This window comes from Apis florea, unplaced genomic scaffold, assembly GCF_048593485.1.
Source record: "Apis florea isolate Af1SG1 unplaced genomic scaffold, ASM4859348v1 contig_3081_pilon, whole genome shotgun sequence".
NCBI classification, from domain to species: domain Eukaryota; kingdom Metazoa; phylum Arthropoda; class Insecta; order Hymenoptera; family Apidae; genus Apis; species Apis florea.
Genome location: NW_028256703.1, coordinates 3,907,501 through 3,926,579, shown reverse-complemented (window position 1 = coordinate 3,926,579; position 19,079 = coordinate 3,907,501). Strand labels below are relative to the sequence as shown.

The 19,079-nt window shown below is 48.1% G+C and overlaps 2 protein-coding genes across 7 annotated transcripts in view; one reads left to right on the top strand and one right to left on the bottom strand.

The window, feature by feature from the left end:
- Positions 1-2,802: 2,802 nt before the first annotated feature.
- LOC100864017 (runt-related transcription factor 2) lies at positions 2,803-7,393 on the bottom strand. Its single transcript, XM_003694821.4, has 4 exons — positions 6,514-7,393; positions 6,291-6,404; positions 4,886-4,993; positions 2,803-4,163 (listed from the first exon to the last, which is right to left on the bottom strand). The coding sequence occupies exons 1-4, from the start codon at positions 6,830-6,832 to the stop codon at positions 3,673-3,675; spliced, it is 1,032 nt and encodes a 343-aa protein (XP_003694869.1). The 5' UTR covers positions 6,833-7,393; the 3' UTR covers positions 2,803-3,672.
- The window catches only part of LOC100864131 (uncharacterized), a 46,371-nt gene continuing 33,980 nt past the window's right edge, over positions 6,689-19,079 (top strand). For all 6 annotated transcript variants that reach the window (XM_086908839.1, XM_086908838.1, XM_086908836.1 and 3 more), the window contains exon 1: positions 6,689-6,822. The gene's annotated coding sequence lies outside the window, so the exon portion shown is untranslated. The remainder of the gene's footprint in view (positions 6,823-19,079) is intronic.

Here is a 19,079-nt window from a genome sequence, read left to right as displayed (position 1 = left end):
CTCTCTCTCTTTCTCTCCGTTGGCATGTTGACACGCGCGGGAATCGTTGGAATACTTCGCGTCCACCGGTTCTACCTTCCGTCCCGTACCTATCCTATGTCAGGAATTTTCTCCTCCTTCGTGGACGAAGGAAGAGGGAAACGAACGAGGGGGGAAGGGGGGTGAAATTTGTATCACTCTCTCTTTCTTTTTCATTTTTCATGTTCTCGAAAGAAGAGGGATGGAGATATCGGGAGAAATTGGATTGGATATATTTCTTGGTGCTCCTCTATCTATCCTAATTCCTAGACTGTGGATTAGAATTTAGTCTTAGTCGATTTAAGAATCTACCTAAAGGGATAAAGGGAAAGAAGATGAACACGACGAGCGGTAAACGATGGTGAATCTGTAACAAGCTCGTTAAGCTTGTTATCGGCATTTGTAAACCGGCAGGTACGTTGGACAAGGGGCTGGGGGGAGGAGGGCGAAAAGTCCGTAAACTCGGATATAATTTCCCATTTTTGAAACAAGTGCAGGTATTTTGACGACGATTCTACGATTTTCTCTCTCTCTCTCTCTCTCTCTCTCTGTCTGCAGCGTACCGTTACGTGGTGGATCCATTAGGAAGAGCCTCGCTGTCCGAAAGGGCTCGTCAAACATCGTCCATTTACGGGAGGGCGGGGGGGAAGGAGGAGGTGAGGTGAAAAATGGTGGCGAGGCGAGGAAGTCCGTCCTCGGAAAGTCGATTATTCGGCCGGTGATTCGGGGCGCTGATTTTTTTCCTCTCTTCCTCCCTTCCCGCTGCTGACTCAATTATTCGTCGCGATTCTTTGAGCAAACATTAGTTAGCAGCGACTGGCTCGCGCTCGCTCCGGATTACCTCCGATCGGTTTGACTCGGTTCGTGCGGCGACCCTTCATGGTTGCTTGCCTCTGTTGTCTACTCGTCAACCGACCAGCCCCGCGGCGACGGGGTGTCAACGCGGTTCTCAATCTCTTCCTCCCTTCTTCTCTCTCACAATTTTTCTAACAATTTTCAACAATTTATTATTATAAATTATCGATTATCTCCAATAATCCCCTAGCCAAAGGATTTTCGTTCCTCTCTCCGCGAGGAAAACAAGAAAAAAGATAAAAGAAAAAAAAAAAAAGGAAAATTCTTTTCGATACGCGGATAGTTCTTTTTTTTTTTTTTTTTTTTTTTTTTTTTTTTCCACCTCGAGCGTAAAGTATAAATTTTTTAAATCCGAACGAGTGGCGGAACGAGTGATAAAATGATGGAGGGAGGAAGGGGGAGAAAAAATATCTCGAAGCTGATCGAGACGATCCCCCGGTGTAGTCGGGCCGCAAACATCGGGTTCCCTCCCCTCCCCCTCGAAAGCGAGGAGCCCGTTTCCCCTCCCCCCCCCTCTCTCTCTCCCGCCCGAATCCGTCGCTTTTTAATATTCATCCCATTTTCCCGAGGCATTCGTTATCAGAGTCGATAACTCGGTGGGTCGGTCGCTATTCACGGGAAATTCCGATGGTTTTCTTCTTCGAGGGGGAAGGGAGGGAGAGGAAAGCCGAGTTATACCGTGTCACCGAGATTAACTGTCCACGACTTTCATGCACCGGGTTGACAAACGTATCCGGCAACGATCGAGCGAAAACGAAAACAAACGGCGGGGAACTGACCAAACACCGACGAACTGAAAAAAAAGAGTGAGAGAGAGAGAGAGAGAGAGATGAAGAAAATAGAATAGAATAAAAGAGGAGGGAAAAAGGGGGAGGGGGAGAGAGAGAGAGAGAGAGAGAGAGAGAGAGAAAATGAAATATAAAAAAAAACACGTGGAACCCCCTTGTGTCCTAGGTTATGTTTCACGGTGACATAGTGGCGGGAATAGTGGAGGCTTTGCCCATCGTAACGCGATATCCGCTGGAAATGTCGAATTTGAAGTATTCCTCGTCGCGTTTGCCGCACGGAAATTACCGGTGCCCCAAATTTCACGGTGCCGCGCCTTTTTCCATCCGTTGAACGATTACTCTCTACACACGACGCTTGCCGCTTGACCGGCACGGCGGTTGAGAGAGAGAGAGAGAGAGAGAGAGAGAGAGGGAGAGAAAAAGAGAGAAAAAAAATGTGCGTGCGGAAAAAAAAAAAAGTTTCGTCACTCTTTGCCGCCGTTTCCCCGAGCACCATCGAGATCGACTCTCCCTCCCTCCCTTTCCCGTTCGAAACACTCGATCGCGATCGTACGAGGATGAGAGACACTGGCGTTCGTTCCGCTGCTCTATCGCTACTAATACAGATCTCACGCGCTCCCCCTCGATATAAACCATTCTCTACCCTCGTGCCTCGTGGCCGTATGGGAACCCGTGCTACGTGCACACGCGGCAACCTTGAACGACCACGGCCATTCAGATTTAAATCGCGTCAAAAGAATATATAGATTCCCCTTGCACGAAAACATCTTTCGGGGACGACGTTTCCCCACGCGTGCAAAGACGTACGTTTATATTTGAGGGGAGGGGAGGGAAGATCGTTACACCCGTAATCCAAATCTCGGTTTCGAAGGATAACTGTTTGGTTAACTGTTCTTTTTTTTTTGGTCGAGAACGATTTGGACGAGTTTCGACGTTCATTCGGCAGGGATCGAACAGGGAACGGGGAAAGAGGAGGGCAATTTTCGGACGGATGATGATTTCGAGAGCGTCGAGTGGTGGCAGTGTCGAGGTAGAAATCGGGAAGTAGAATAGAGTCGAAATTGAATTTACGCAATGATTTGAATTTTATTTTGCGTCGTATCTCTATATATATATATATATACATATATATATATATATATATATATATATATACCATCTGTTTACATTAAATTAGATCTCTGGTTTATAAATAATATTAACATCTCTGTCTTTTTTTTTTTTTTTTTTTATTAATTCCTCTGAGTTTCTCTTTCTCTCTCTCTCTCTCTCTCTCATACACACACATTCACACTCACACTTTCTTCTATTTCGCCGAAGAGGAGAAAAAAGACCGTCGTAATTATGATATTTTCCTCTCTTTTTATCTCTCTACAATTGTTGTTGTTGTTGTTGTTGTTTTTATTCTTCGTTGACTATCTACACGTTATATACAAAATTCTATGTACATATAAAGGAATATATTTCCCGGGATCGATTAGGAGCGATCGAAATAATATCGTTCTCCTCTCGATCTAATTATCAACGTTAACGAAGATCGGTCAGTCGAGTTGGAATCGGCATCGATCGATTCGTCGTGTTCATATTCGGCGTCACGTTCGTCTCGAGTCGTCTTAAATCCGTATCACCTTCCGCGTCATCATCACCACCGTCCTCGTAAAACCGAAGACATCGGATAGACATCTACGGAATCTTGTATTCTTTTTATCTTCGTCGTTGTCGAGTTTTTTTTATCGTATCGTGTCGGCAAGATTCGAGAAGGAAAGGCAGGAGAAAAGAAAATCGGGGGGGGAGGGAGGGAGGGAGAGGGGGAAGGAGAGAAAAGGAAGAAGGGAAAGAAAGAAAGAAAGAAAGAAAGACGATCTCTCGCGATCTCTTTCCTCGAAGGAAGAAGAATAAGAAGAAGAAAAGTACATTGCCCGACGACGACGACGCGTCTAAATAATCACTAGCCTTTCAACGGTGATCGTACACCCTCGTTTCACCTGCACGCCCACGTGCTCGTCTCGCCCTAGTAAGGTCTCCACACGGGTTTGGCGGGCGGTGGCGAGGAGATCTTGGTGGGGGAGGGGCTCCTCTTGGGCGAGAGGGATCGGGAGATGAGGGCTGTCGGCGCCTTGAGCTCGTTCCTCGAACCCTCCACGATGGGTCCCCTCTTGGTCGTCGTGGTCGTGATCAGCCTCTCGGGCGACGAGGAGGAGGCGGGCGTGATGACGGACGTGGTGGTCGGCGGCAGCGTGTTCATCAATCTGATGGGGACGAACGCGCTTCGTATCTCCTCGGCGGCCGACTCGCTCCCCGACTCGCTCGGGCTCTTGGGCGGTGTTCTGGACGGGCTGGTTGGGATCGTTGCCTGCGCGCTCGAGCTGCTGCTCGACTTTGGGGGTAGCGTGGTTGCGGCGTACTCGGCCGGATACTTCACGTGGTCGAACGGATACGACGGCAGTACCGATGGCGGGAACGTCGGCGGAAACAGATCCGTGGATGGCATCGGGATCGTTCCTGCGCGGACAAGAAAGAAGAGAAACGAGATGAGAATAAAATTCTCGCTCACTCGTGCACGAGGAGAAGAAAGGAAGGAAGGAAGGAAGGAAGGAAGGAAGGAAGGAAGGAAGGAAGGAAAGAAAGAAGAAAGGAAGAGAAAGGCCGAGTCTTATTGTTGGCTGGCTGACTGGCTTAGGTTAGCGTGGTGGATGCACGGGGGGATAGGGAAGGGGGGGGGTCGAAGAAGGGGTCCGTTGTGGGAAAAGGGAGTCGAGGGCTCACCCTCGGTCCAGCCACCGGGGGTATGAATCATCGGCAAGCGTCGCGGACTCTCTGGCGAAATCGATAACGCGAACTCTCTCGTCGATTGTGAACGCGTGTCCTCTTTCGAGGCTTTTTCTTTCTTTTTTCTTTTTCTTTTTTCTTTTCTCCCTCTCCTCTACTGTCGGAGTCGGGACGAGCATTCTTTGCACCGCCTGGTGCATTGTTCGGCCTTCGATTGATTGCGAGCGGGTCGAGGATGAAGGGGAAGGGGGGAAGGAAGGGGGGGGGAGGGAGGGCTTTGGACCCGATTAGGCGCGCGATTCCAACGTGCTCGTCCTTGGTGTTCTTCGAAATTCGAAATCGAGAATTCATTGGATGGGCAATCTCGCGGCGTTCAAAACGCGTCCAAAACGTTTAGGAAATAATCGTTATTATCGGTTGGGAGAATTAGAAAAAAAGAGAGACGTCGTGCTAACCTTTGACGAAGGCAGGATGGGGCAAGTGCCACGCGTGTCCCAGATACGCCACGTCCACCCATGGATTGAGCAATCCGAGTCCGGGGAATCCGTGTCCGTATTGATAATCTGAAAGTAATCGGAGAGAAAGGTAATTCCTTAGCGTTTCGATCGTTGCGTTCGAAATAGATTGGTATTCTCGGGACACGTGGATGTTGGACGCGATTCCTTCTATAAATAATCCGACCGACGTTTTTGCGAAACGGTCGGGAACATCGCCGCAGCCTTCGAAATCGACCTTGACGAAATTTTCTATTCCGCGATTCGATTTCCAAATCCAATCGAAAAGAGAATAGAAAAGAGAAGAAGATGAAGAAGAAATAGATCCATCTCATTCGTTCGAATCTAACGTATTCGTTCATAATTCATTCGAATCAACGACAACAAAGAGGGGGAAGAAAAGAACGAAAGAAGAGAAGAAAGAGAGAGAAAGGATGGCGAGAGATCTGGCGGGCGGCCGTAAAACGCGGATTAACGACGCTCTCCGGAGGCGAGTTACCGATCTCTGTTTACAGGATCGGCGCGCAACGCTGCCTCGTTACGAGCCACATGCTACCGCCATATGCGGCGCGATAAACAAACGCGTGAGCGCGGCTCCTTTGCAGACGACGTCCTCGTCGCGCCCCGCGTTCGTACCTCCCGCGGCTTCCTCGTCTTCTGCCTCTTTTGCGCGCCGCCCGTGATAAACAACCGAAAGCGCGCAGCGTTTGAGCAGCGTTCTCCTCCAACCCTGATCTGGATTCGAGCCCAGGGAAAATAAGCGCGGATGTTGTAAAAAAAAAAAAAAGGGCTGCCGACTCTCGGACTAGCGGTGGCCGATCCTCCGCGCCTTGAAACCATGCCAACACGAGCGCGCGCGTGTACGTATATATATATATGTGTATGTGTGTATATACACGCGCGCGCGCATATACGCGCGTGATTTTCACGCGTTTGCGTGTGCGCGCGCGCACAGGCAACCCTTATGCACGTGCACGTGCAAACGACCGGTAGAGGCTGTGCTAGTTTCTGCGACCACCGCGCGCGGCCCGCGGTTTGAGGTCCACCGGATTATTAAACGCCTACGAGGATCCGACACCCGTTTGCGGGTTCTACGTCGGCCACGCTGGGACCCGCTATCCACGCGGAATCCTCCTTTCGCCCCGTGATCCGATCGGAAAACGTCGAATCTTTTCTCTCTCTCTCTCTTTTTTTTCCACCTCCCCCTCTGCGATTAGAATAATTCGCGAATTATTCGAAGTTGAATTGGAGTTAATTAATTTGGGGAGAAAGAAGAAGAAGAGGAAGAAAAAGAAAAAGAGAAAGAAAAGAAGTTTCCCGGAGGGAAAATTTGGTCCGTTCCATCCGAAGCGTTCTGTGAACTTACTCGATTTGGATCGCGGCTCTCTCGGCCCGTCCACGGTCACTTTGATCGCCTTTGTGTAGGTGGCGACTTGGAAGGGTACCGTGCTGATTTGGATGGTGAGCGAGAACGATTTTCCTGTAATCAGGCAAAAGTCGCGCGATTACTCGATCGGTGAGGGGGGAAAGATTTTTCGGGAGGGATTTTTTTTTCCCAGCAAAGTGGAAGGAATGGGACGACGACCGACCTCTCCCGCTTCGCCCGACGAATCTCAGATCGTTGAACTTGGCCACCTGATTCTTCATTACGGCTGTACAATTCCTCAACTCGCCGCAACAATTCTCGTCGTTTCCAGCTCTGATGGTGACCAGGGTCCCGTCGCTAACGTCGTCCAGGGCAACGACCTTGAACGCTACCGGCAGCGACTTGTTCGACCTCCAATGGGACGGCAAGGCGCTACACAGGATAGCGGGACTTCCAGTTCTAACCAAATCACCGTGACACGCCTGCAGAGTCTCATGCATAGCATTGATGTCCATTCCTAGCGGCCCTTCCGGTAAGTGCATGTTCGAGCTTCACGATAATCACACTCGTCCTCGTTGTTGGCGTAATAACCGTCCAAAAAGGAGGGGTGGGGATGGAAGAGGGGGACGCAATTGACGATATATTATCAATCCCCGATATCAACACCAAATATACATATATATATATATATGTGTGTGTATATATATATATATATACGCGCGCGCGTGTGTGTATATATATGTACACAAACACTGCGTCCAATCGTTCGATCCACTATATCCCCACGTATCCCACTACTCACTACAAATACACCTCAACAATCCTCCATGAGTTTTACCCGGTTAAACGAATAATAATCTCGGTCCGTTTCTCTTCGGTGAAGAGAAAGCGAAGATGGATCTGTCTCTGCGAAACGAATTCGCGCGTTTCGCAGAGAAACGTAGTTGCACTGGCCGATCGCGGGGGATGCGAAAAATCGACGACGACGACGACTACTACTACTGCTGCTGCTGCTGCTGCTACGACTGATACGACGACACGATAGGAAAAGTTTGGACGCTGAACCGACGCGCACTCGATGCCGGCTGAGCGGATTCTAGTTTTTCGCGGCCGCAGCCGCAGCTATTTAGAGGGGATTTTTCTCCCCTCCAATTTTTCCGGAGCCCCACCCAGGCCAAGCGCGTCGACCAATGAGGACGGCGGTCGTGTTGTGGCCTCCGCGGCTCGCCGCCTTCGCCCCTAACCAGGCTTAGGGGGTGCCTTGCGAAAGGGGCTGCCAGCCTGGTGCCTCTCTTGGCCAAGGGTGGCTTCTACCTCCGCGCTTCCTTACCGTTCCGCTCCCTCTCTCCTCTCTCTCTCTCTCTCTCTCTCTGCCGGCAGTAGTCGCCTCGCGCTTTTCGCTCTCTGCTCTTCCCTTCTTCCTTCCTTCTCTCTCTCGCTCTCTCTGCAGCCACCGCGTTTCGTCTCTCGTCCCATCACCGTCCCCTTCCTTCCTTCCGCTTTCTCGCCGAACTTCTTGCTGCCTCCTGGCCTACCTCGCTGGCCAGCTTCTGCTCCCGCGTTACGTGACGATGTAAATTTTCACGCGCACGTGTTTCCAACCACCCCACCAACGCGATCCTATCTCCTCGCCTCTCGCGTTTCTTCTGTTTCGCGAGCGCCTCTTCGAGTCGCCTTCTTCCTCGGGGGGAGAGGAGGGAGGAGAAAGGAAAGAGAAGAAAAAGGAAGAAAGAAAATACGACGCGGTATCCGCGTTTTTCTCGATTCGATTTAAACAACGAGATTTGACGAGGCGAAGAGAGATTTTCTTCGAAATATGATAATACGATCCGTTATGGTGATTTTTCTTTTCGTATCCGACTTTCCCGTCGTTAACCTTAAATCCGGACGATCGAGAGGGATATGGTCGGGAAAAAATAAGATAATGTGATTTTTCGGATCCTGGGTTAGGGACGGATAATCCTAATTAACTCTCGATAAGTTTATTAACCTTATCGGATTAACTTTATTCGGTCGTAAGATACAATGTTTGGATAGGCGTAAAAGTCAAAATTCCGTTCGAACGAAAAAGAAAAATCTCTTTTCCCAAAGAGTTCCGAAAAAGTTCTTGTTTCTCGGAAATACGGGGGGGGAGGGAAAAGAAAAGTATAACGTTTCATACGATCTCCATTTAATTCGAAAAATCGAAAAATCGGAATATTTAAGAATTTCCATAAAGTTTTTGGACACCACGACAACAACAACAACAACAACAACAACAACAACAACTAGGTAACGTAATAATATTAAGTTACGAGGCTGGACACGACCGACAGGCCTCAATATTTGGACAGAAATTCATGCGGGGCGTCCTAGCGGGGGGAGGGGAGAAAGCCGTGTTTGGCGTGGAGAAAGATGGAAAGGTGGCGCGGTAAGAGATTTATTAGGGTGTCGAGGCTCATTTCACCGATTTTCGCGTAAAAGAGACGCGCCAGTCCGGCAGCCCTTTTGGCGGAAACTCGGAAAGGACAGGTCGTAAAGGTTGATGTTGGCCGTGCACGAAATTCGAATCGATCTTGACGGAATCCCAACCCTTTGACTTTCTGGGTCAGCGTGTCGTTCACGGAGGCTTTCCTCCGAGATTTACAACGAAATTGCACTCGCAATCTCTTGCCACCCCTTTCACGCCTCCGCACGCTCCGCCAAAGAGGAAGGGTTTAACGAGGCCGGATTAAATTTCCGGATCGCGCAATTTTTCCGCTCGTGTTTTTTTTTTTTTCCTTTTTCTTTTTTCTTTTTTTTTTTTTCCCTCCTCTTTTTTTCTTTTCATCATTCGACTTTGCGCTCCTCTCCGCCCTCTGCGATCCACGGCGGTGTTTGATCCACCAACCTTTCGGCAAACGTTTTTCTTTTTTTCGATGACACTTCATGATCGATCCGAAACGACGAAAGCGAGATTTCGATAGATTTCCGTTAGATCGGACGTTTGGAAGGAGAAATATCTCCTTCTCCTTTCCTTCGACGATGATTCGGGAAATTTTTCCTGAAAAAAAGTCTACCGATTCGATTGAATAACGGATATTTGATATATGGATCGAACGGAACGACGATTAAGTTTTTCAAAGGTATTTTCGACACGTTTTCGATTACGTTTCGAACGAATTCTCCAGTCCGGTGTTACGAATTAGTTTCTTTCGGATGGAAAAAAATGGAATTCCTCGTTGTTGCTCGTTTCTTCTTCTTCTCCTTCTTCTTTTTTATCTTCTTCTTCTCCGGGAAACTGGAGATAAAGGCGGCGAGATCCATAAAAGGCAAAAGTTACAAAACTTTTACTGTATAAATCGTCTTACAACCAGTCGTCTCTTCCCTGAAAGGATCTGTTCGCAGGGTAATTTCTAGGTAAAAGCACGTGAAAACGTTTCCCTCGATTTTCACCGCTGCTTTCACGCGTTTACAGCTTGTGTCCTTGAACAACGACAACAAGTTTTCTTAACAGCTTTTACACGCCTTACCGAGGATTAGCACGAGATTAACCCCATTTTTTCCCACCCTCACCCGGTCGCCTACTTTTCCTTTCTCTTTCTCCCTTTCTTTCTCCTTTTTCCCTTTCTCTCTCTCTCTCTCTCTCTCTCTCTCTCTCTCTCTTTCTCTCTCGTTCTGCCCCCGATGCATCTGCCCCGATCGAAAGCCTTCGCTTCGTAGCCAGCTCCGATTTCCTCTCGCAACGATCGATCTCGAATTCGACGAGGAGATGGATTCGCGATAAAAAAAAAAAAAAAAAAAAAAAGAGAAGAAAAAGAAGGAACACGTAAGAAAACACGACGTGTCTCGACGCTCTTCGTCTCGAGACAATTTCTTTTAGTTTAGAAAATCCACCACCCAAGAACGAACAAGTTCTTGTTCTTCTTCTTTGTTCTTTGTTCCACGCTTCGTCTCATCGGTGCAAGAAGAAAAAAAAATCGACAGCAACAGGAGTCGCAATTAATTAATAGTAGACAGAGAGAGAGAGAGAGAGAGAGAGAGAGAGAGGGGAGAGTCGGTCTGTGAAAATACAACACGATGGGAAGGCATTTCGCGTAACGAGCCCGTAACGCTAGGAGGACTAATTTTTTAAAACGCGCCAGCACGCATTGGGCGTCCGTTTCCTCGCCAGTGACCAGCAAAAGGCAGCAGCCTTTTTTAATAAAGCCTAGTGCCTGGCCCCGGACAAAGACAATGGCTTGCATGCATGGCATCAGGCGACGCTACGGTTTAGTAGACGAATATGAAAAAAAAGAGAGAGAAGGGGGGGGGGAGAGAGAGAGAGAGAGAAAAAAAGTAGCGTGAAAAGATGCACGGCCAATGCCGACGGGGACGTTCCGTTTGATCCCACTCTTCGACGCCTCGTTCCGCCTCTTCCTTCCAATAAGTACTCGCCGTTTTACAATCTATATGTATATATAGATATATAGATAGATAGATAGATAGATAGATATATTTTTTTTTCCACGAAGAAGTTCTCGGCAGCGAGGTTTGATTAACTCGCAATCGCGTGTTGAATCGCACAAAGCGGAAAGCCGAAGAGTAAAAGAGAGTAGATTACGTCTGTCGCCCGGCCACTTTGAATTTAAACGTTACTTTGAGCGACAGTCCGGTTTACCTCTGTTTTTCAGACGTCTCTGTTTTCAACCGGCCGCGAGAACTTGGTTACACCCTCCTCCTCCCCTCCCTCCCCTCCGTGCGTTTTAATTCCCCGCGTTCCCTTGGCCAGGAGGAGGCAACCTCCTGTTGCCTCGTTAAAGCGGCTTCCTTTAAAGCAGCGAAAAACCGCTCCTGATTACCGACCGCGCGCTGTTAAACTGGGGGAAAAAAAAGAAGAAGAAAAAAGGAAAAGTAAAATCTCGGCGAAACGAATCTTTCTTCTTCGTTTCGCGTTCCAACTTGACGATGGATAGATACTCCCTCGGATCGATCTGTTATTGCCAAATTTTTCGTTTCGATTTGTCATCGGTGAGTCGAGAAGAGCAGAAGAAGAAGAAGAAGAAGAAGAAGAAGAAGAAGAAGAAGAAGAAGAAGAAGAAGAAGAAGAAGAAGAAGAAGAAGAAGAAGAAGAAGGAGAAAAAAAGAAAAAGAGAGAAGAAGGAAACAGGAAAAGGAAAGGAAAAAAAAAAGAGAAACAACAATCGCGCAAATACGTGGAAGCAAAGCGGTTCGTGTTCGTTCGTGATAGGAATTCGACTATCCGATTGGAACCGGGCGAACTTGTTGCTCTCTCTCTCTCTCTCTCTCTCGGTCGAGAGAGGAGCAGAGGTGCAATTAAACGTATCGTCGCCCCTGGTAATGTAAGGTGAATCGCGAACTTTCGGATACAGGAAGAGAGAGATGGAGGCAGAGAGAGAGAGAGAGAGAGAGAGAGAGAGAGAGAGAGATGCGAGGGGTGATGGGGGAGGGGGAAGGGCAACAAGCACACGGGGGCACAGAAGTTAACACGGGAGCGCGCATTGTGTGCGGTGAGCGAGCCGGAAGCGTCGCCATACTGCGTATCGCCCCGCGTCGCTTTTGTTTCCGCTCTCGTTGCCCCGATCGTTTTCTGCCCCCACACACACGCCCCTTTTGTTTCGCCGCCTCGTCTCTTTCGCGAATCTCGCTCTCTCGTCCTCGAAAGAGTTTGTCAACCGATAAAGGGAACCGGTGTGTACCCTCCCGTCTCGTGCACTCCGCCCTTCTTCTTCCGATTGCTCGCTCGCGTCCCATCCCCTTCCAAGCGACGAAATTTTCATCCTTCCACGAGATACCCGCCATTCGTAATTATTTCTTTTATACAAATACATATAATTTCTTATACAAGTCGTAATGAATATATTTTCCCAACCGATCAGCTGATTATATCATTGCGGCGAAATGATCGGCGAATTGAACGACGAGAACAACGAGAGGACCCCTCAACGACGATGTTTAAAATCGGGGAAAAATCGCTCGCGTGGCGGAAGTAACGGGGAGGAGGGAGGGGGGGGGCGGCGGCGGAGGTTGATTAAATAATAAGGTAAAAGCCGCTATTACTATTCCCCGCTATCGCGCTGAAACACCGTCCTTTGATATCCATTATCACCGTCTGGTTACCTGCCATTAATACCCGATATCGATGCCTATTAGCCAACGCACCTAATAACCTACAACCCAAACTATAACGCTCTCTCTCTCTCTCTCTCTCTCTCTCTCGGCGGGGTCCAGATTCCAGTGTAGCCGTGGCACATTCTCGGACCAAATGCCAGCCCTCCCTTCCCAATAAACGTGTCGTCCCTGTCACGGCCGCGGTACTCCTCTCACCCACCCACCCACCCCTTCCCCGACCGACCGCCCCCTCCCTCCACGCCGATCACCCCTCCGTCGTCCTTAATTCGAGTCAAGATTACAAATTGATTCCGTAGCAGCAGTCTGTGTATGAATCAGGCGTCACGTGTTCGGGACGCACCCCTCGCTCGTCCGTCCACCCTCTTCTCCATCCTTTCCTCCCCCTCCCCTCCCCCCGCCCCCTTCCCGATAGCGCACGGGGTGCACGCGCGTACACCTACCACTAAATCTAAACCGTACGAGGGACGGGGCCATGTACCTACTACCTAATACCCCGTTTCGCGCACCGTATCGTACGTGTGCTGCGAAACAACTTCGATCTGACTTGATTTTCTTTCTTTTTTTTTTTTTCCTTCCTTCCTTTCGTTCGAAAAATTCGAACTTGCCTCGAGTTCCGCTAGTCGTGGTTCCGGTAGTCGAGTCGAAAGTCTTATTTCGTTGGAGAAAATGGAGGAGGGATATTTTTTTCGGCGAGTTGTAGAAATGGAATGGAGATTGGAGAGAGAGGCGAAAATCGAGAACGAAGGAGAAGGAGGTGGAGGAGGGGAGGTGGTTTTTCGAGATATCGGGCGTTCCTCGTCCAACGATGCCTCGAGCTATTATTACTTACTACGTAGTGGCATTGTTACGAACCCCATACGGGGTCGGTGGGGTGAACGGGAGAAGGATGCGTGTGGAAAATCGGTGCTACGTGACAAATCGTAATTGAACAATTTTAGTTCGGCACGCGCGATGATTGGACACCGTGTCGAGCTTCGCAGTTCACGAGCATAGTTGTTTTCTTAATAAGGGGAAGGTCGGCGACGTATCCTTGATAAGTCGATCGAATTGGTGGATCCGTAATTGACGACAGGGTGAGCTGGTCGGTGATTAGCCTTCTCGAGGAAAGGAAAGTTTCGATCCGAGCGCATCTTATTTTCTCGACTTCGTTGATTGGAAATATATATATATATATACACACGTATATACTCGGCCTCGTTTAAACTTTCCTCCCGCATCATGACTAAATCGGGTTGAGAAACGTGAGAGACGTAAATTGGGGAGAAAACGGTGTTCGCGCTTTTGGCGAACGCCGTTAGAAGCCACCCCCATAACGAAATGACCCCGTCGAAGACAATGTAATTCGGGACGGGTCATCAAGCTCGGATGAGACAGACTCGGATTCCCCGCCTCTATTACCTCATTAATGGCCCCCCTTCTGGCCGTCCTCCTCCATCGCTTTCCACGATATGGTAACCCTTCGTCGGGCCCTGCCATCCCTTCAAGTTCCACTGCAAAGTCCTAAGTAAGGTCACCAAGCAATTTCCGGTAGCCATCTTGGCTAACAGCCGCCGCTACTGTATTTCCTGAACGTGTCTCTAGAATTCGTGGCGCATGATCACCACCGCGTCCCCCTTTCGACCATTGGTAATTTCTGAACGAACGGACGACGGGGTTTGTTACTTCGGGAAAGGGTGGTGATTCGATGATATCGCGCGATTCATTATTTCTTTAAATTTCTTCGAATGACGAGAAAAGAAAAGAAAAGAAAAGAAAAAAGCTCGAACTGAACCGAATGATGATCGAAAGAGGGGAGAAAAAAGGGGAGAATTGACGAGAAGAGAAAAGGTCGAGAATAATTCGACGCGTGATACGCGATGATTTCTTTTTCTTCTTTTTTTTTTTTTTCGTCGCGTTCCTTCGTAATTCTTTCTTTCTTCCTTTCTTTTTTCTTTTTTTTTTTTTTCGGGATTTCTCGTTTGCCCGAAGAGAAATATCGATGAATTCGTCGCGTCGTCGTGATAGTCGCTAATAGACTAGAACGATAAAAGAGAGATGAAAAGAAACGGGAACACGATCAATAGAATTAATTGAATATCGGAACAAATATTAATTAATTACATTCAATCGGGTGGAACGGAGGCTTGGCCGGAGGCAATCACGGCTTGAAAGACACCGAAAAAAAAAAAAAAAAAGTGGGGGGCAAAGTGGATGAAACGGCGGGAGGGATGGAAGTGAAAAATCGGGGCATGGGTAAAAATTCGCGATCGAACTCTCTCTCTCTCTCTCTCTCTCTCCCGGCACGGCCTCTCGAATGGCGTGCTGTTTTTCGCAAAAAAGTAATGACGGTAGAGACGATAATAATCCGTTTAATTGGCGCACCGACCAAATCCCGGGCACAATGGGATTAATTTGAACCAACAGGCATTGTTCGCAGCGGTGGCCGCGCCTCTCCACCACGCATGATTTATTTTATTAGAGTAGCTGCGCTTCAATCAAACAGGCTGGCCATCATTAGAATCGCAAAATGCGCCGCTCCAGAAACACTAATGAGACACGGATTAGCGGTCGCGGATTTCAGTGGAGGGGAGGGGTGGGGGGGGGCGGGGGCGGGGGCGGAGGGTGAAAAAAAGAAGAGAGAAAACGAGAAAAAGAGAAAAAAGAAAAAGAAGGGAAAAAAAAAATGAATATCCGCGCTGTTCGATGATGAAACGAGGAAATTGTACTTTTTTTTTTTTTCCCTCTTCTTGCTTTTGTTCTTTTTTTTTCCCTCTCTTTTTCCTTTTTTTTTTTTTTTTTAAGTTCAGTCAGGGATGAAAATCACACAGAAATTGCGCAAGAACTTTTGAAAAATCCGCGAAATTACATTTTTTTTTTTTTTTTTTTTTTTTTTTTTTTTTTTATCATTATTCCATAATTGAAACGTTTGCCTCGCGATTTCGTCCACGCGGTTTGTTCCCAAACTGGCGGATCGATCGATGATCGAAGAAACGCGTTTGAGTTCGAACGCGTCCTCAAACTCGATCAGGGCGCGCCGTCGCTCGAAGACGGCGAAGAGGAGGGATAGAGGGAGTCTTTTGGACGGACGCGAGTGTTAATTCCACTTTAACGCCCGCCTCCACTCCCCTCGATCGAAATTATCCTCCAACACCGATGCATATTTCACGGTGTTTCGCAAACCTTGGCAGAAACTTGGCGAAGACTCGGAGAAGACTCGCTTCGTTTATAATTTAACGCTTCGTCCCCTCCTCCCTCCCCTTCTCCCCCATCCCCCCTCTTTCTGGACTAATATCGATTATCTGCCGCTGCTTTGACGAGCATCGGAACGAACGAACGAACGAACGAACGGTGGCCACCCCTTTTTCTCGCCGTCGCGTGCCTTCGCGTTCCTCCTCGTAATTTCACCCCGCGCCGATTACTCGGCCCCCGATATTTCTCCCTTCCTTCCTTCTTTTTTTCCTTTTCTAACCAGCCGTTTAGATTCTTCTATCGGGAAGGAAAATGTATATATATAGCTCGCTCGCTTCGCTACCTTCTCTCCTTTCAACGAGCCTACTTTTTCTATCTACTATTCCTCCCTCGGCAAACAATCGTACAAGAGAGAGAGTTCACCCTCTAATTCCTCGAGCATCAACTTTCACCCTACAAGCCGCGGAACGCAAACACGGTGATTCTCGGATTCCTTTGCACGAAATCTTCGGTACGTTGTGCAAACACTTGTTTCGTATAATGGTCCTGGATAAAGAGAGGGGGAGGAATCGTTGGTAGAAAAAGAGAAAAAAAGAAGGACGAGAATCGAGATCGAGGGGAGGATTAGCCACGAGAGGGAAGAAGAAGAAAAAGAAGAAGAAGGAAGCGTCTGAAACGATTACGAACGAAGAGAAGAAACTTTCTCTCTGTCGTACAGAGAGAGAGAGAGAGAGAGAGAGAGAGAGAGAGAGAGAGAGAGAGAGCGATAAACATTTATCGAACGTTGGCAGAGTCTCGTGGCGGCAGGGAAACTCGTGTTTTCTGTCGTCTATGGTGCACAGGTTGGCTCATGGTGCCCCGCAGATAAACGTTTGTGTGTGCAAACATAACCAGAGGGGTAGATGCGGCTCGCCCCGTTGTCGTGTCGTTGGGAAAGGAAAAAAAATTATTCCCATGACATACCTCGACGCGGTCTTTGTGCTTTTTGACGTGTTAATCGTATAGGTCGTGCAACGGGGGGATGAATCGTTCTATCGGGGATGAATTATCCGGGCTGGGAGGAGGAGGAGAGGGAAAAAAAAAAAAAGAAAAAGAAAAAAAAGAAAAAAGAAGTGTAGAGGAGCAGATGCGCGTGTCGCGTCTGGCCAAATCCTCGGAACACGCTCGTGGCCGTTCGTTCGAAAATTCTCCCCAAACATTCCCCTCCCCATTCGAGTTCTCTTCATCGAATTCGTTCGGAAATTTGGAAAGATCTTTCCGCTTCTCGAGTTCTTCTCGATTCTCGATCTTGGAGAGAAGCAAGCGAATTCTTGCGGATTCTGTTATATTTGAAAACAAGCGAAGCATTCTTTTAAGCGAGTTCTTTTAGTTCGAATCGAATTTTTGTTACGACGGGATTATTATTTCTTTGTTGATTTCTGTAAGAAGAACAGGTGTACTTGAGAGGGGTGATCTGTTTGAACGAAACGTTCACGAGTCTCTTCTTTCGGGCAGTGACGTCGGATAGACGGCGTTTACACGGCCCTCGGAAACTAATTCCGCCTCTTCGAGATAGTTGGGTGAAAGTTTTGGGACGAGAGGTTTGGCACACGACCCCGGGGCTACGAGGTAAGCTTTCGAGGAGCGAGGGGAGAGGAACCCTCGAAGGTTGACCAGCGTGAGCCATCTGTCGTTACGAGGGTGAACCAGTGCCACGTGTGCGGATGAAACTCGGATACGCGTATCCTGCAAGATGTATTACTGGCGAGGGTGGAACCGTTAAACGCTGTCGAGGGCTTTCGCGTCATCCGTCTAATTATTCCACAGATTATTCCCCAGAATTGGAAATGATTCGACTTTTTTTCTCCCTTTGGAAAATGAGAAACGATTCTCCTCGAAACTCGAACGAAATTTGCGCGGCTTCGTGGCGCGGTTATCCGATGGAAAACGCGAGTTCGTAAGATCGTACAAAGATCTCGATTTATGTCTCGCTGAACGATAATTTTTTTTTCCTTTTTTTTTTTTTTTTTTTTTTTTTTTACGAAAGAACAGAGATGGAAGAAGACTTCCGCGATGCTTCACTCGGACGGATGGTGTCCTCGAGAGGGAGATTCGAATTCGTCCTTTGTGCGAGTCGTTCACCTGATTTAACGCGGACACTGGCTCACTGGGGGGAGTGATACCTGACAGATGTTCGGGGATTTCGAGTGCTCTCGCACTCGGAGGGAACGAGCCCACTAACTTTGAAGTTAGCCGTCGTCTCCCCAAATTATTCCCAATTTCGAGACGGTTGTCCAACTCTGGTTGATCGAAACGCAACGTGGTTTTTCGCGTTTTTCCTTACCGTTCCCTCCCTTCTTTGTTCGTTTCTCTTCCTTTTTCTTTCTCTCTCTCTCTTTTTTTTTCTTTTTTTTTTTTTTTTTGTAAAAGAAACAGATTATGGGTTTGCAGCACGTGCGGATATTCGGTTCTTAATGCGAACGTTACGGCCACGTACAGCGCCAGTTGTTCCATTGTTTACATTGCGGTCTACGTATCGTCTCGGCTATTGCATAACGCTATTGTTATTCCGTTCGAGCGAGAGTTATAATAATTAACGTTGCATCATCTTGGTTGATGAATTCGCGACGATTAAAGCGAGAGCAAAAAAAAGAAAGAAAGTTGGAACAATACATCGTCGAAGATAAGGATTCCATCGTATTTCTTTCCATTTTAAACGAACGAACGAACGCAAAATATAGGTCGCGATAATCGATGAATACTTGTTGCATAAATAAACAAACTTGGAAATCGCGCGTCTTCGAGATCGATCGACAACACCAAGTCAAGCTAAATCGTATTTTATCTCTTCTACACTTGCATCTCTTTCAATCCCCTTTTATTAATCGACACGAATTCGTCGTGGTGGAGATGCAACGAAGAAGAAGCATTTTCATTCTCGAAAACCGATCTTTCAAACGACTTCAAACACGATCGAGAAAATATATTGGCCCTCGAGCTAAGCAAAATTGCCGGGCATAAAAATCTCGCGTATTCGAAGACACGGGGGCAATCGGGATCCTAATTGGTTAGCCGACACCCTCGTCGTCGTCCCTACGTATCGACATTCACCCGTTCGCAACAGGGTGATAAATCTGATAATTCCATTGCGTATGAATCGCGGGCCCTGCATCCTCTCGTGCGCCCTCCTCTTCCCTCCCCTCGAAAAGTTATATCGAGTAATCAGCGGCGCATTGTTTCACGGCGATCCGACGAATCGGATGAATTGGAGGATCGAAACGGGCTCTGGTCAACTGATCCGCATAGACTGAACACCATAGAGAAGTCGGGAGTAGAAAAATAGGGAGTGGGAGATTTTTCGGCCCTCTCCAAGTGGCTCTGTTTTGGCCATCGTCCAAAACCGGGGCCGCGAAACTTTGCGCAAGTTCGAAGTAGTATCGTTTGATGAAAAATATGTTTGATCCTTTGGAAGGGGGTGGCAAGCTCGCTTCGGCCCGACTTTTCCGGCCCGACGACGAGCCGACTGAACCACCCTCAACAGGTGGTGTTTAA

Coding starts and splice junctions, on each gene's coding strand:
- LOC100864017 (XM_003694821.4), bottom strand. CDS start 6,832: ATGCACTTACCGGAAGGGCCGCTAGGAATGGACATCAATGCTATGCAT. Junction 6,405..6,513: donor CGTCGGGCGAAGCGGGAGAG/GTCGGTCGTCGT, acceptor GCCTGATTACAG/GAAAATCGTTCTCGCTCACC. Junction 4,994..6,290: donor AGAGCCGCGATCCAAATCGA/GTAAGTTCACAG, acceptor GATTACTTTCAG/ATTATCAATACGGACACGGA.